Source organism: Oncorhynchus kisutch, linkage group LG20 (assembly GCF_002021735.2).
Source record: "Oncorhynchus kisutch isolate 150728-3 linkage group LG20, Okis_V2, whole genome shotgun sequence".
NCBI lineage: Eukaryota > Metazoa > Chordata > Actinopteri > Salmoniformes > Salmonidae > Oncorhynchus > Oncorhynchus kisutch.
The window spans coordinates 33799923-33817401 of NC_034193.2; the positions used below are offsets into that span (position 1 = coordinate 33799923).

The 17479-nt window shown below is 41.8% G+C and overlaps 1 protein-coding gene across 1 annotated transcript; it reads right to left on the bottom strand.

Annotated features, from left to right (window-relative positions):
* Nucleotides 1-1020: 1020 nt before the first annotated feature.
* Nucleotides 1021-10502, bottom strand: LOC116355404 (endothelial zinc finger protein induced by tumor necrosis factor alpha-like). The gene is made up of 2 exons (XM_031799095.1): nt 10232-10502; nt 1021-5392 (listed from the first exon to the last, which is right to left on the bottom strand). The coding sequence occupies exons 1-2, from the start codon at nt 10500-10502 to the stop codon at nt 3960-3962; spliced, it is 1704 nt and encodes a 567-aa protein (XP_031654955.1). The 3' UTR covers nt 1021-3959.
* Nucleotides 10503-17479: the final 6977 nt, after the last annotated feature.

Genomic DNA, 17479 nt, shown 5'->3' on the forward strand with positions numbered 1-17479 from the left:
TTGCAGGCAGCAGAACGTTCTCCACGGCGTCTCCAGACTGTTACGTCTGTCACATGTGCTCAGTGTGAACCTGCTTTCATCTGTGAAGAGCACAGGGCGCCAGTGGCGAATTTGCCAATCTTGGTGTTCTCTGGCGAATGCCAAATGTCCTGCATGGTGTTGGGCTGTAAGCACAACCCCCACCTGTGGACGTCGGGCCCTCATACCACCCTCATGGAGTCTGTTTCTGACCGTTTGAGCAGACACATGCACATTTGTGGCCTGCTGGAGGTCATTTTGCAGGGCTCTGTCAGTGCTCCTCCTTGCACAAAGGCGAAGGTAGCGGTCCTGCTGCTGGGTTGTTGCCCTCCTACGGCCTCCTCCACGTCTCCTGATGTACTGGCCTGTCTCCTGGTAGCGCCTCCATGCTCTGCACCCTACGCTGACAGACACAGCAAACCTTCTTGCCACAGCTCGCATTGATGTGCCATCCTGGATGAGCTGCACTACCTGAATCACTTGTGTGGGTTGTAGACTCCGTCTCATGCTACCACTAGAGTGAAAGCACCGCCAGCATTCAAAAGTGACCAAAACACCAGCCAGGAAGCATAGGAACTGAGAAGTGGTCTGTGGTCACCACCTGCAGAACCACTCCTTTATTGGGAGTGTCTTGCTAATTGCCTATAATTTCCACCTGTTGTCTATTCCATTTGCACAACAGCATGTGAAATGTATTGTCAATCAGTGTTGCTTCCTAAGTGGACAGTTTGATTTCACAGAAGTGTGATTGACTTGGAGTTACATATTGTTTTTTAAGTGTTCACTTGATTTTTTTTAGCAGTGTATTAGCATCTGGGACAGAGTAGGAGGCAGTTCTCTGGGCACGCTATTCATCCAAAAGTGAAAATGCTGCCCCCTACCCCAAAAACTAGACTAGATCCCTCAATAAAAGAGCAGAACTGGTCATCACAGAGTAATTGAATGCAAAAACATTCAAGAGATATACAGTATCAGTCAACATTTTGGACACATCTAGTCATTGAAGGGTTTTTCTTTATTTTTTAAAATTTTCTACATTGTAGAATAATAGTGAAGACATCAAAACCATGAAATAACACATATTGAATCATGTAGTAACGAAAAGTGTTAAACAATTAAAAATATATTTTCGATTTTTCAAAGTAGCTACCCTTTGCCTTGATGACAGCTTTGCACACTCTTGGCATTCTCTCAACCAGCTTCACCTGGAATGCTTTTCCAACAGTCTTGAAGGAGTTCCCATATATGCTGAACAGTTGTTGGCTGCTTTTCCTTCACTCTGTGGTCCAATTCATCCCTAACCACCATTTCTCCAAACTTGTTTACTCTTTGTCATTATGGGGTATTGTGATGTCATTACAGGGTATTGTGTGTAGATTGATGAGGATTTGTATTTTTTAAATCCATTGTAGAATAAGGCTGTAACGTAACAAAATGTGGAAAGACTTTAGTGACATAAATAAGGGGTTAAAGACATGCATCTCTCAGATTCAGGACAGACACTTCAGAACAAACTTCCTTTAGATGTTCTGGGGGAAACAATGTTATTATGGTTACGGTTGTTCCATGTTGTGAATATTATCCAATGTGTTACTATGGTTACTGTTGTTCCATGTTGTGACTGTTATCCAATGTGTTACTATGGGTACTGTTGTTCCATGTTGTGAATGTTATCCAATGTGTTACTATGGTTATAACAGTATGGCCAAAGACTTTTTTACATAAAATAACTTTTTAATATTTTTTGTTGATACTTCCATGAGTCTTACAGTTCAAAATGATCCTTGGTACAACCTTCTTAAAACAGCACTATACTGGGGAAGCCCTTCATGTTGTTTAAACCTTCTTAAAACAGCACTATACTGGGGAAGCCCTTCATGTTGTTTAAACCTTCTTAAAACAGCACTATACTGGGGAAGCCCTTCATGTTGTTTAAACCTTCTTAAAACAGCACTATACTGGGGAAGCCCTTCATGTTGTTTAAACCTTCTTAAAACAGCACTATACTGGGGAAGCCCTTCATGTTGTTTAAACCTTCTTAAAACAGCACTATACTGGGGAAGCCCTTCATGTTGTTTAAACCTTCTTAAAACAGCACTATACTGGGGAAGCCCTTCATGTTGTTTAAACCTTCTTAAAACAGCACTATACTGGGGAAGCCCTTCATGTTGTTTAAACCTTCTTAAAACAATTCCATACAGTTTAGAAGAACCTCCCCCTCCGACAGGGCTTAGACTGTAAAACTATAATTTATATCTGATGATCGGTGGGACAAGGACATCCAAGCCGGCGAAACCCTCCCCTATCCCGGACGACGCTGGGCCAATTGTGTACCGCCTCATGGGTCTCCCGGTTGTGGTCGGCTGCGACACAGCCCGGGATCGAACCCGGATCTGTAGTGCAATGCAGTGCTGCACCACTCAGGAGGCTGTTGATACCTAGCACTACCTATTATACTTGCTAGCACCACACAAGAGTGAAGCTAGCGTGGTTATCCACATGTTTTACCAATAGTATAAACACCCTGTTACCTGCAAGCTCTTCCTCAAAAGAAAATGCAGTATTCAATATCAAAAGTAAAGACATTTTTTTTTAAATGCAGGGACCCAAGACTAAAGATTCTATTTTAACAAACCAAACATAAATCTTATCAAACTCACGTGGGGCAGTTGAGTTGTGGGTGTCAGAAATAATGTAGCTATTTTTACAGCAGGAATTCTGATAAATAAGTTGTAGCTGTGACGAGGGCTTAACCTCACTGGCCAATGAAAACATGTTCCCAACCTTTTCATGTGGTTCCATCAAGTTGTGTATTTACGGTGTTTGATGTTGTGTTGTTATAACCTCCGGGAGGAGAGCATGGATGTTTGTCCTGGGATATTCCATGCCAGCGGAGGCCGGAAATATTTGTCAGAACATTCCTAGATATCAAAAATATTTTCAGGCTAGGCTGCGGTGTGTGTAATGTGTGGATAGTCAAGTAGCTCCTGACGAACAGTTATTGTGCTGACGTTGCTTCCAGAGGCAGTTTGGAACTCGGTAGTAGTGAGTGTTTCAACCGAGGACAGACGATTTTTAAGTGCTACGCGCTTCAGCACTCAGCGGTCCCGTTCTGTGAGCTTGTGTGGCCCACCACTTTTTGTCAGAGCCATTGTTGCTCCTAGATGTTTCCACTTCACAATAACAGCACTTACAGTTGACCGGGTCAGCTCAAGCATGGCAGAAATTTGACAAACTGACTTGTTGGAAAGGTGGCATCCTATGACGGTGCCATGTTGAAATTCAGTAAGGCCATTCTACTGCCAATGTTTGTCTATGGAGATTGCATTGCTGTGTGCTCGATTTTACACACCTGTCAGCAATGGGTGTGGCTGAATTAGCCGAATGTAAACTTAAGTTAACAAAAAATGTATTGGTTCTGCAATGTTGAAAATACTATAAGGTGTGGAGACCATCAATTTCAACTTATTTTAGAAGAAATAGGTCATTATTTAAGAAAAAGTACAATGGTGCTAATATGTTTATCTGCAACTGAATCCAATCAAATTAATTTAACAATATCCAAATCATATAACAACTCCAATTCAAGAGGATTCAAGGCTGGAATCAAGAAATGCAAAATTCCATTAATCTATATAACAACTTAATATTATGTCACATGCACCGAACACACACATGCACCTTACAGCGAAATGCTTACTTACAAGCCCTAATCAACAATTCAGTTGAAAAAAAAATGAATATGAATAAGAAATAAAAGTAACAAATAATTAAAGAGGAGCAGTAAAATATTAAGACAGCCATCTTGTCCAGGGGAAGTACATCAAGCTGCCTCACTACAGAAACAGGAGATAGACTCTTGTTACTATACTGTGGTACTCTATAGACTAGAGTCCTGTCCAGAAACGGGAGATAGACCCCTAAAAACACAAAGTCTCAAGTCAAAAACATAAGTCAGAACACAGCCTCTCTATTCTCTCATGTGATTTCAGGTCCTCTGACTGGGAAAATGTCTTTTCACATTGAGAGCAGTGGTATGTCTTCTCCTCCTGTGTATGTATTCTTTCATGCTTATTCAGATGCCTTAACCTGTTAAATGTCTTTCCGCACAGGGAGCAGTGGTACGTCTTATCCCCTCCTGTGTGTGTCCTCTCATGCCTTGTCAGACCCCCTAACTTGGTAAAACTCTTTCCACACAGGGAGCATTGGTAAGGCTTTTCTTGTGGGTGTGTCCTCTCATGCTGTTTCAGGTTCACTAAACCCCTAAAATTCTTTCCACACTGGGAACATTGATAAGGCTTCTCTCCTGTGTGTATTCTCTCGTGAGTTTTCATGTTTACTAACCAGGTAAAAGCCATTCCACAGTGGGAGCAGTGGTACGGCTTCTCTCCTGTATGTATTCTCCCATGTAATTTCATGGACTTTAACTGGGTAAATCTCTTTCCACACACGGTGCATTGGTACGGTTTTTCTCCGGTGTGTGTCCTCTCATGCATTTTCAAGGTCCCTAACCATCTAAAACTCTTTCCACACTGGGAACAGTGATACGGCTTCTCTCCTGTGTGTATTCTCTTATGCTGTTTCAGGCTCACTAAACCCCTAAAACTCTTTCCACACTGAGAGCATTGGTAAGGCTTCTCTCCTGTGTGTGTTCTCTTGTGCCGATTTAGGTTCCCTAACTGGGTAAAATTCTTTCCACAGTGGGAACATTGGAAAGGATTTTCTCCAGTGTGTATTCTCTCATGTGTTTTCAGGCTCCCTAACCAGGTAAAAGTCATTCCGCATTTGGAGCAGTGGTAAGGCTTCTCTCCGGAGTGTATCCTCTTGTGTATTAATAGGTACCCTAATTCGTTAAAACTCTTTCCACACTGGGAGCATTGGAAAGGTTTTTCCCCTGTGTGTGTCCTCTCATGCCTATTCAGGTGATATAACCAAAGAAAACCTTTTCCACACTGTGAACATTGGAAAGTCTTTTTTCCTGTGTGTGTCCTCTCATGTTTCTTCAGACTCCCTAACTTGGTAAAACTCTTTCCACAGCGGGAGCAGTGATGTCCTCCTGTTGCTTTGGGCGTCTCTGGGTCTGGTTCCCCTGAAGGACTCTTCCCTGGGTCTGGTTCCCCTGAAGGACTCTTCCCTGGGTCTGGTTCCCCTGAAGGACTCTTCCCTGGGTCTGGTTCCCCTGAAGGACTCTTCCCTGGGTCTGGTTCCCCTGAAGGACTCTTCCCTGGGTCTGGTTCCCCTGAAGGACTCTTCCCTGGGTCTGGTTCCCTTGAAGGACTCTTCCCTGGGTCTGGTTCCCCTGAAGGACTCTTCCCTGGGTCTGGTTCCCCTGAAGGACTCTTCCCTGGGTCTGGTTCCCCTGAAGGACTCTTCACTGGGTCTGGTTCCCCTGAAGGACTCTTCCCTGGGTCTGGTTCCCCTGAAGGACTCTTCCCGCTGTCAGAGGGAGAGTCTGGTCTCTCTCCTGTCAAAGACAAACAGAGTATCTAGTTACTTAGTTGTCTACTGTGCTGTACTGTGTGGCCAAACTTGTGAAACATATAAGTCTATGATTGGTTCAGATTTGGTCTTGTTTGGGGGAGTTCATTAAAATAATAGCCCGTGTGAAAAACAGTGGTCACCAAGGCATTCCTAGTCAATCATCAAACATTTCTGTAAAAACCCAATGTGTTTTCCGTTTGCTCCAGCAGTATTCTTAAAGTGTATGTGAATTTAGCAGTAAAAATATATTTTCAAATATTAGTTTGATGAGCCCGGCCTACAAGACCCAGTTTCATCACCGCCCTCTCCTGAGGCTGAAAGCCCAGAGACTAGCACTTTGCCTGGGTGTGCGGTTTTGTCTGGGGGCGCTAAAATTAACATTCGAGGCCATCAAAGCTACTATGCTCGGAGATAGTTTTAATTTCAACTGAGGTAGACCCGATTCAGACCCGAAACCAAGAGGTTTCTGATACTTTCAAAGCAGATTGAACTGATCTGTGAAACGAGACTGTGCCCGTTATTGCCTCACACAAAACAACAGATCCACACCATGATGATTGCAGCACATTACACCTGACTACCTCTCTGGAGGCTGACGTGAATCGCTGAGGATCTGATAAAGGTGCAGGAGAGCTGTATGAGCTTAGAGGGATTCTCTCTCTCTCAGCAATATCCTGAGACCGTTATTACATTTTTGGCTGATACCGATATCCAATATTTTGCCTTTTAAGTATTCTAGTACAGTTAAATAGCTAACACACACACGGATGCAGCGGTCTAAGCTAGAGGTTGACCGATTAATTAGGGCCGATTTCAAGTTTTCATAATCGGAAATCGGTATTTTTGGGCGCCGATTTGCCGTTTTTTTTTACACCTTTATTTAATCTTTATTTAACTAGGCAAGTCAGTTAAGAACACATTCTTATTTTCAATGACGGCCTAGGAACGGTGGGTTATCTGCCTCATTCAGGGGCAGAAATTTCACCTTGTCAGCTCGGGGGATCCAATCTTGCAACACTGCAGTTAACGAGTCCAACGCAATAACGACCTGCCTCTCTCTCGTTGCACTCCACAAGGAGACTGCCTGTTACGCAAATTCAGTAAGCCAAGGTAAGTTGCTAGCTAGCATTAAACTTATCTTATAAAAACAATCAATCATAATCACGAGTTAACTACACATGGTTGATGATATTACTAGACATTATCTAGCCTGTCCTGTGTTGCATATAATCTGACTGAGCATACAAGCATACAAGTATCTAAGTATCTGACTGAGCGGCGGTAGGCAGAAGCAGGCGCGTAAACATTCATTCAAACAGCACTTTTGTGCGTTTTGCCAGCAGCTCTTCGTTGTGCGTCAAGCATTGCGCTGTTTATGACTTCAAACCTATCAACTCCCGAGATGAGGCTGGTGTGACCGAAGTTAAATGGCTGGCTAGTTAGCACAAGCTAATAGCGTTTCAAACTTCACTCGCTCTGAGTCTTGGGGTGGTTGTTTCCCTTGCTCTGCATGGGTAACGCAGCTTCGATGTGGTGGCTGTTGTCGTTGTGTTGCTGGTTCGAGCCCAGGGAGGAGCGAGGAGAGGGACGGAAGCTATACTGTTACACTGGCAATACTAAAGTGCCTATAAGAACATCCAATAGTCAAAGGTTAATGAAATACAAATGGTATAGAGGGAAATAGTCCTATAATAACTACAACCTAAAACTTCTTACCTGGGAATATTGAAGACTCATTTTAAAAGGAACCACCAGCTTTCATATGTTCTCATGTTCTGAGCAAGGAACTGAAACGTTAGCTTTCTTACATAGCAAATATTGCTCTTTTACGTTCTTCTCCAACACTTTGTTTTTGCATTATTTAAACCAAATTGAACATGTTTCATTATCTACTTGAGGCTAAATTGATTTTATTGATGTATTATATTAAGTTAAAATAAGTGTTCATTCAGTATTGTTGTAATTGTCATTATTACAAATACATTTTTATTTAAAAAAATCGGCCGATTAATCGGTATCGTCTTTTTTGGTCCTCCAATAATAGGCACTTTAGTATTGCCAGTGTAACAGTATAGCTTCCGTCCCTCTCCTGGCTCCTCCCTGGGCTCGAAACAGCAACACAACGACAACAGCCACCATCGAAGCAGCTTTGCCCAAGCAGAGCAAGGGGAACAACTACTAAAAGGCTCAGAGCGTGTGACGTTTGAAACGCTATTAGCGTGCGCTAACTAGCTAGCCATTTCACTTCGGTTTCAGCAGCTTCATCTCGGGAGTTGATAGGCTTGAAGTCATAAACAGCGCAAAAACACACAAATTTGCTGTTCGAATTCATGTTTATGCGCCTGCTTCTGCCTACCACTGCTCTGTCAAATCAAATCAAATTTTATTTGTCACATACACATGGTTAGCAGATGTTAATGCGAGTGTAGCGAAATGCTTGTGCTTCTAGTTCCGACAATGCAGTAATAACCAACAAGTAATCTAGCTAACAATTCCAAAACTACTAACTTATAGACACAAGTGTAAAGGGATAGAGAATATGTACATAAAGATATATGAATGAGTGATGGTACAGAGCGGCATAGGCAAGATACAGTAGATGGTATTGAGTGCAGTATATACATATGAGATGAGTATGTAAACAAAGTGGCATAGTTAAAGTGGCTAGTGATACATGTATTACATAAGGATGCAGTAGATGATATAGAGTACAGTATATACGTATAGATATGAGATGAATAATGTAGGGTATGTAAACATTATATTAGGTAGCATTGTTTAAAGTGGCTAGTGATATATTTTACATCAGATACTTGTATGCTTAGTCAGATTAAATGCAACGCAGGACACGCTAGATAATATCTAGTAATATCATCAACCATGTGTAGTTAACTAGCGATTATGATTGATTGTTTTTTTATAAGATAAGTTTAATGCTAGCTAGCAACTTACCTTGGCTTACTGCATTCGTGAAACAGGCTCCACTCCACCCCTTGTGGAGTGCAATGAGAGAGAGAGGCAGGTCGTTAAATCGTTGGACTAGTTAACTGTAAGGTTGCAAGATTGAATCCCCTGAGCTGACAAGGTGAAAATCTGTCGTTCTGCCCCTTTTTATTTATTTCACCTTTATTTAACCAGGTAGACAAGTTGAGAACAAGTTCTCATTTACAATTGCGAACTGGCCAAGATAAAGCAAACTGAACAAGGCAGTTAACCCACCGTTCCTAGGTCGTCATTGAAAATAGGAATGTGTTCTTAAATGACTTGCTAAATAAAAGGTATAAAAAAATATATAATAAAAAATAAAAAAAAACAGCAAATCGGCGCCCAACAATACCAATTTCCGATTGATATGAAAACATGAAATTGGCCCTAATTAATCGGCCATTCCGATTAATCGGTCGACCTCTAGTTGTCACTCTCTAGGTCATGCCAGTATGCTACAGTAGGTTGTATCTCTCTAGGTCATGCCAGTAGGCTACAGTAGGTTGTAACTCTCTAGGTCATGCCAGTAGGTTACGGTAGGTTGTAACACTCTAGGTCATGCCAGTAGGTTACAGTAGGTTGTATCTCTCTAGGCCATGCCAGTAGGCTACAATAGGTTGTAACACTCTAGGTCATGCCAGTAGGCTACAGTAGGTTGTAACTCTCTAGGTCATGCCAGTAGGTTACAGTAGGTTGTAACACTCTAGGTCATGCCAGTAGGTTACAGTAGGATGTAACTCTCTAGGTCATGCCAGTAGGTTACAGTAGGTTGTAACACTCTAGGTCATGCCAGTAGGTTACAGTAGGTTGTATCCAAGTGGAAACAATTATCAACCCAATGTGGATAGAGTCAAATTTCGTCAACAACAAAATGAATGTCTTATTTGCTACGTGAGGTTTTACTTGACCCAATAGAAGATTTGAAATGCTTAAGTTGTTATGTGACAAGTGGTATACCGACCACTTTGATAGAAACACTATAGGAGTTGTCTCCAGATCGCTATGCATATTCATGCTAGTAGCTTAGCATCTCTCTCCATTGAATACAGGCGGTTGACATCAACAAATCTCATAGATTTTTTTTTTCACCTTTATTTAACCAGGTAGGCTAGTTGAGAACAAGTTCTCATTTGCAACTGCGACCTGACCAAGATAAAGCATAGCAGTGTGAACAGACAACAGAGTTACACATGGAGTAAACAATTAACAAGTCAATAATACAGTAGAAAAAAGGAGAGTCTATATACATTGTGTGCAAAAGGCATGAGGAGGTAGGCGAATAATTACAATTTTGCAGATTATAAACAATAGATAATAATAATAAGATGAATCCACCAATACAAAGAAAGGTTAGGTGGGAGATAGACAACCCACAGTCCCACTTTGTGAAAAACGGCTCCCCTTGCTAGGGCGGAGAGTCATCTTGTCAGTATATCCATAATCTTCGGTGTAGCCAACCCAACTCTCACATGGCACTAATGGGGGACACGGTGTGTAGTAAATCATCACTACATGAAAATCACTACATGCCGTGCCCCCCAGTCTGCAGTCAGCAGATAGACCCTTCTCAAATATATATGTTAAGTCACTTTTTGGAAACGGAACGGAGAAAACAAGGGGTATCCTGTTGTCTATGTCGCCTGATTATAGACATATCAGTCATCATCCCAGGGCCCTCCGTTGAAGAGGTATTGACGAGCCAACTCCGAATATACAAAGTTAAAACCACATTTAAGGCGGTACTTACTGGTGTTAATCAGATCTCCTATCTCCACCTCTTCGTCTTTCAATGTGACAGTAATCTCGCCTTCCATCTTCACTCCTGCACCCTCCTCTTTCACTATGAACGCATCTTCCTCTTCTTTCACTGTAACAGCCTCCCCCTCAACTTCTTTTTTAACTGTGACATCCTCTTCTTCCTTCTGCTCTTTCACAACAATGTTCAGCCCCAGAGCTTCTTTCTCCGTCCAGCAGACCTCCTCTTCTTTAACAGGAGGGGAGATGTTTAGGGAGCTCATGATCGGGGATGTTAGCTAGCTAGCTATATTTAGCGACTTGGCTAGTGCTAACTTAACCAGTCAGCTACTATAGCTGACTAATACAAAATAACGTAATATTAAATTAAATAGGTTAACAAGTAGATACAACATAAATGTGTCTAAAACACAGTAGCTAATATACACCGAAAGCGTATAAATAGCTTGAATCTTTCGGCCAAGTCGGCTAGCAATCTACCGAGGTGGTGGACGAGCTGTTTCTGAAGAACCGTCCACTAGATTATACATCACGCTGGCAGCTTCGCCTGAAAGACGCACATCGCCGTCTGCTGACTGGAGGGGAAACGCAGTTGAGGATCAGATTTAATTTTCAGACAAAGTTTATTATAATGGGTTTAATTAAATAATACTATTATATTGAGACATACAAAGACAGGAATGTGCTGATTGATTAGTGTGAATAAAAAAAAAAGTTTACTACAGCACATTTAAGGCAGTTTCATTAAGTAATACTAAATCTAAATAAGTAGCTAGCTACTGTATGTCTATACTGCTCCTACATGGTGGAACAATACAGCCTGTAGATGTATATAATGAACAGACTAGGTCTATACTGCTCCTACGTGTTGTAACAATACATCATATAGATGTATACTACCGTTCAAAAGTTTGGGGTCACTTAGAAATGTCCTTTTTGTCCACTAAAATAACATCAAATGGATCAGAAATATAGTGTAGACATTGTTAATGTTGTAAAAAACATTTCAAAATAAATGTAAAAAATTACCTTTATTTAACCAGGTAGGCCAGTTGAGAACAAGTTCTCATTTACAACTGTGACCTGGCCAAGGTAAAGCAAAGCAGTGTGACAAACAACAACTTGTTCTTTAACAAAGCATTTGTAAACAGTGTTTTTGCATAACAATCAGGTAGTAGACCAAAAATAATCATCACTCTCTTGATCAATCTTCCCCTCTTAACATTGGGTTTGATTCAGACCCTGTCAGTGTACCAGGTGGACAATAGGTTTGATTCAGACCCTGCCAGCATGGTCAGAAATGTATTCCAAGGTCAGTAACTTATAACCACAGAACCACCCCAGACCTTTCATGCATGACTAAAAACACCTAAGTATTAGATTTACTGCCATGGTCTAGTATGTCACCGCCTCAGACACCATTCACAATGCTGGCTGAGGTACGAGTAAAACATGACATATTATTTCCTAATTGTAAAAATGTCAAGGCTTTAGCTCAATGGGCTTTTCCATTGTTGAGGAAAGCAGGGGAAGTGTTGTGAGTAACAGAACTGCCTGAGATGTGGGGGAAGGGAAGCTGATCACTGATTGGCTGTAGTGACAAGGGTCCCTCCAAAAATCAATCATTATTCCAACTGACATGTCAAATTCACAAATTCTACAGCAAAGTGTCTTCAGTGGAAAACTAACGATAACTCAATAATCCATGGCTTCTGGATTAAAGTTGGCTGTCAGAAGTACAATTATACAATGTAAAATTACTTTTAATCTGCCTGTCTGTATATTTCAAGACATGGCATATGAGGATAGTGAGATACCCGATGGTTGGATGATACTTTTCTCATCAATCATCTTAAATATTTTACTTAATTAAAACCTGGAAATCATCCAATCCTCTGTTGCGAATTCAATAGAAAGGTCAAATGCTTTATTATCTAAAAGTTGAAAGTGACGGAGAGAAATTAAATGGTGCTGATGCGGGCGCTGGAGATGGAGGTGTGTTCTAGTGGGTCTGGGCAGGTGTGATGTAGTTAATGGAGATGGGTGTGTGTTCTAGTGTGTCTGGGCAGGTGTGATATAGTTAATGGAGATGGGGGGGTGTTCTAGTGGGTCTGGGCAGGTGTGATGTAGTTAATGGAGATGGAGGCGTGTTCTAGTGGGTCTGGGCAGGTGTGATATAGATAATGGAGATGGAGGCGTGTTCTAGTGGGTCTGGGCAGGTGTGATGTAGTTAATGGAGATGGGGGTGTGTTCTAGTGGGTCTGGGCAGGTGTGATGTAGTTAATGGAGATGGAGGTGTGTTCTAGTGGGTCTGGGCAGGTGTGATGTAGTTAATGGAGATGGGGCTGTGTTCTAGTGGGTCTGGGCAGGTGTGATATAGTTAATGGAGATGGGGGTGTGTTCTAGTGGGTCTGGGCAGGTGTGATGTAGTTAATGGAGATGGAGGTGTGTTCTAGTGGGTCTGGGCAGGTGTGATGTAGTTAATGGAGATGGAGGTGTGTTCTAGTGGGTCTGGGCAGGTGTGATGTAGTTAATGGAGATGGAGGTGTGTTCTAGTGGGTCTGGGCAGGTGTGATGTAGTTAATGGAGATGGAGGTGTGTTCTAGTGGGTCTGGGCAGGTGTGATATAGTTAATGGAGATGGGGGTGTGTTCTAGTGGGTCTGGGCAGGTGTGATGTAGTTAATGGAGATGGAGGTGTGTTCTAGTGGGTCTGGGCAGGTGTGATGTAGTTAATGGAGATGGAGGTGTGTTCTAGTGGGTCTGGGCAGGTGTGATGTAGTTAATGGAGATGGAGGTGTGTTCTAGTGGGTCTGGGCAGGTGTGATGTAGTTAATGGAGATGGAGGTGTGTTCTAGTGGGTCTGGGCAGGTGTGATATAGTTAATGGAGATGGAGGTGTGTTCTAGTGGGTCTGGGCAGGTGTGATGTAGTTAATGGAGATGGGGGGGTGTTCTAGTGGGTCTGGGCAGGTGTGATGTAGTTAATGGAGATGGAGGTGTGTTCTAGTGGGTCTGGGCAGGTGTGATGTAGTTAATGTTTGTATGATGTTGTTGTTTGTATGTGTATGTTTTGTATTGTTTATAAAATCTCAAATAAAATGTAAAAAAATGTCCAATGCAAAGTAACAACTCACAGTTCTATTTTTGGAGTTATAACATTAAACCAATCAGAATTCAGAAGAATGCCAAATTCAGGTGTGAAGTAATATGGAGGACCAGCCTATTCCCTATGATGTAGTTATTGATGATGTAGTTATTGATGACTACTAATGATTAGCTATATATTATGCAAGGTGATTTGTAAATTAATCAGTCAGCAGCCACCTGCACTGTCGGCTGCCAAACCAATCAGGTGTTCGTCAAAATTATTCTTCAGACGTCATTGATTACGTGCTTTTGATAATGTGACACTGCTTTCAATTATACCGCTTAGCGACTTCAGTACATGCCTCATAGCTCCAGTCTCAAACTGAACCCCGTTCCTGCTGAAGAAGAGGTCTGCTGGATGGAGAAAGAAGCTCTCGTGAAAGAGGAGGAGGAAGAGGAGGCTGTTACAATACAAAAACAAGTAGAGGGTGAGGCTGTTACAGTGAAAGAAGAAGAGAAAGACGTTTCAGTTAAAGAAGAGGAAGATGCGTTCAGAGTTAAAGAGGAGGAGGAAGATGTTTCAGTGAAAGAAGAGGAGGGGGAGGTGACTGTCACATCGAAAAATGAAGAAGAGGAGGGACCTGGATATCTGGGCCCGGTTTCACAAACTCATCATAAGGCATCCAATGGTTCTAACGATGAACAGGCCCTGATTAACACTAGTATGTACTGTCTTAAAAACAGAGGCACAAACTCTGCGGTTGTTGAACTGATGTGTGGTGTTAAAGGGGGAATTTGCAATTGCTACATCCATATTTTGACTTTTAAATAATTTATTTATAGCCATTGATTCTTGAAGAATATAACACATGCCTCAGAACACCAAATAAGCTTTTTTCTACTCCAATGTTTAAAAACAATGTAAACCAACACTGTATAGCCTCAACATGGTTAAAACTATAATGCTGATATCATGGATGGTCAGTCCTTTCTTCCATAGGTCTGGCTATGAATTTCTCCAGACCCATCCATCATCTTATTACCAAAACAGTGGTGGAATTACAGCTTTGTTATTGGTTGAACTGCAGATTGGTTCATTGTTTGTTGTGTGGCTTTTTTAAAAGGGGCAACCTAGTTTTTAAAGAAACAAAATGGCTGCCCAGAGTGCTGAGCTGTGTTAGAATACTCATACTAACCTTACTATTTGTGATGTTAATAGAGCATATAGTATGCTTATTGGTCATAGTATGATGTAGTTAGTATGCCAAAAATTCCCGGATGTCGTACTAAATTCCCCAAATGTGAGATATAGACGTAGTACTTTAGGGCCCAGAAAGCATTTCTTTAGGGAAACACAAACCAAATTCACTCCACTACCCTGAATTTCAAACAAGAATGGTACTATTCAGATCCCTACACAGGTTCAGGAACCTGGGAGGTGGGGGAACGTCTTCATTCAGTTCTCCCTGTAATATTTGGTCTGTCCTGGAGATCCAGAAATCTATTTGCCGCCTTCACAATGATGTCTAGCTTCTTAGATGTTTTATTCGTTTATTATTAATGCAATTTATCACTCCGGCAGTGAGGGCAATGCAAACGCAATTTTGTTGTAGAAACCCCTCCATGCTAATGCGGAAACTGCTAGTATTGGACGAAGGTTATTTATAATTTATTAATGCAATTTATCACTTGCTCTATAAACACAACAAAGTCCACCTTGTTCACTATTTGTCTGTTGAGATCCTTCTCCTGCATGGCTTCACTGCAGACTGTGGGACATGAACTACCTTCTCCTCTCTACTCCTTCAGCTATTTTCACTGCCTCCATATAGGACACCTGCTGGATGGGCCTGATCATCCTAGCTACTGTGACATCCTTCAATCCATACAGGGCACTCCGGGAACGTGATTCTCATTACAACATGCTTCATCTGACTACGACATATTTATTCCTTCGACAAACACTTGCCACATGTCCAAACTGCAGCGGCTTCTGTACATCTCACTTACCCAGGTTTTACATAAGATGGGAGAACCACTTCACCAAACCACAGTAAAACCTTCCGTCTATCATTCATTTTAATCAACGTGCGTCTACCTGAAATGTTTAACCTAAACCACACAAAGCTTTCTCCTTTTGCGCTGTTGACACACAATCAGAATCATACCGCTCCAGGTCACTCGAACCGATTCCACTTCAACCAATTCATCCTTCACCATCTTTGAGACCGTTAACAGGTCACCCACAAAAACATCCTTGCTGATGATTCCCACTCCGACCCTAAACTGCTGTTCATTACCAACTTTAGCCCTTTTCACTCCACTGTTCTTCACCATCGTCCACTCAGTCTCAACAACTGTACAGTCACTGTTCTTCACCATCGTCCACTCAGTCTCAACAACTGTACAGAGTCACTGTTCTTCACCATTGTCCACTCAGTCACCAACTGTACTCACGCCAAGATAATCCCCCAATGCTTCCTCCATTGCTCCTCCAGTCATCCCCCGGACTACATTGATGTCACAATGTAGAATGTTTTAACATTGTAGTAGGAGTATTTTAATGATGTTCTACCTTATCGTTTGCCCTGTTCAATTGATTGCAGCATGATATGGATATTAGCCTCAGGGGAAAATCCAGGCTCTGAATTGAAAGTGACTAACAAAAAAAGAGCTGTGTTACACTTACTGCGTTGGTGACCCACTTGAATCAAAATGCAACACTTCAAAATGTAGCCAGCTGTTTTCTACAAGTTGAAAAAGCTGCTTGTTTAAAAAATACATGTCATGAGGAAGGTGAGGGATCATCCTAGAACTACACGGCAGGACCTGGTCAATGACCTGAAGAGAGCTGGGACCACAGTCTCAAAGAAAACTATTAGTAACACACTACGACGTCATGGATTAAAATCCTGCAGCGCACGCAAGGTCCCCTTGCTCAAGCCAGCGCATGTCCAGGCCCGTCTGAAGTTTGCCAGTGACCATCTGGATGATCCAGAGGCGGAATGGGAGAAGGTCATGTGGTCTGATGAGACAAAAATAGAGCTTTTTTCAAGGTCCTGGAGTGGCCTAGCCAGTCTCCAGACCTGAACCCAATAGAAAATCTTCGGAGGGAGCTGAAAGTCAGAATTGCCCAGCGACAGCCCCGAAACCTGAAGGATCTGGAGAAGGTCTGTAGTGGGCCAAAATCCGTGCTGCAGTGTGTGCAAACCTGGTCAAGAACTACAGGAAATGTATGATCTCTGTAATTGCAAACAAGGTTTCTGTACCAAATATTAAGTTCTGCTTTTCTGATGTATCAAATACTTATGTCATGCAATAAAATGCTAATTAATTACTTAAAAATCATACAAAGTGATTTTCTGGATTTTTGTTTTAGATTCCGTCTCTCACAGTTGAAGTGTACCTATTATTTAAAAAATGACAAACCTCTACATGCTTTGTAAGTAGGGAAACCTGCAAAATTGGCAGTGTATCAAATACTTGTTCTCCCCACTGTATGTAAATAATTCTGTTTTTAATTTTGAATAAATGTGATATTTTTTCTCCAAACTTATTTTCTCTTTGTCATTACGGGGTATTGTGTGTAGATTGATGAGGATTTGTATGTATTTAATCCATTGTAGAATAAGGCTGTAACGTAAACAAAATGTGGAAAGACTTAAGTGACAAAAAAAGGGGGTTAAAGACGTTAAAAAATATATAGATATAATTTTTTGATCTCTCTTAGATTCAGGACAGACACTTCAGAACAAACTCCCTTTAGATGTTTTGGAGGAAACAATGTTACTATGGTTACTGTTGTTCCATGTAGTGAATGTTATGCAATGCATTAGTATATGGGTTATAGCAGTATGGCCAAATATTTTTTGTTGATACGTCCATGGGTCTTACAGTTCAAAATCCAATAGCAAAATGGTCCTTGGTATAACCTTCTTAAAACAGTACAATACAGGGGAAGCCCTTCATGTTGTATAAACCTTCTTAAAACAATTCCAAATAGCTTAGAGGAACCCCCCCCCCCCAGACTACCCACCACTGCGACCTGTACACTCTCGCTGTACACTCTAGTTACACTCTCGTGGCTGGCCCTCGCTTCATACTCGTCGCCAAACCCACTGGCTCAATGTCATCTACAAGGCCCTGCTAAAGTC

Coding starts and splice junctions, on each gene's coding strand:
- LOC116355404 (XM_031799095.1), bottom strand. CDS start 10,502: ATGAGCTCCCTAAACATCTCCCCTCCTGTTAAAGAAGAGGAGGTCTGC. Junction 5,393..10,231: donor AGGAGATCTGATTAACACCA/GTAAGTACCGCC, acceptor AACCAGACCCAG/TGAAGAGTCCTTCAGGGGAA.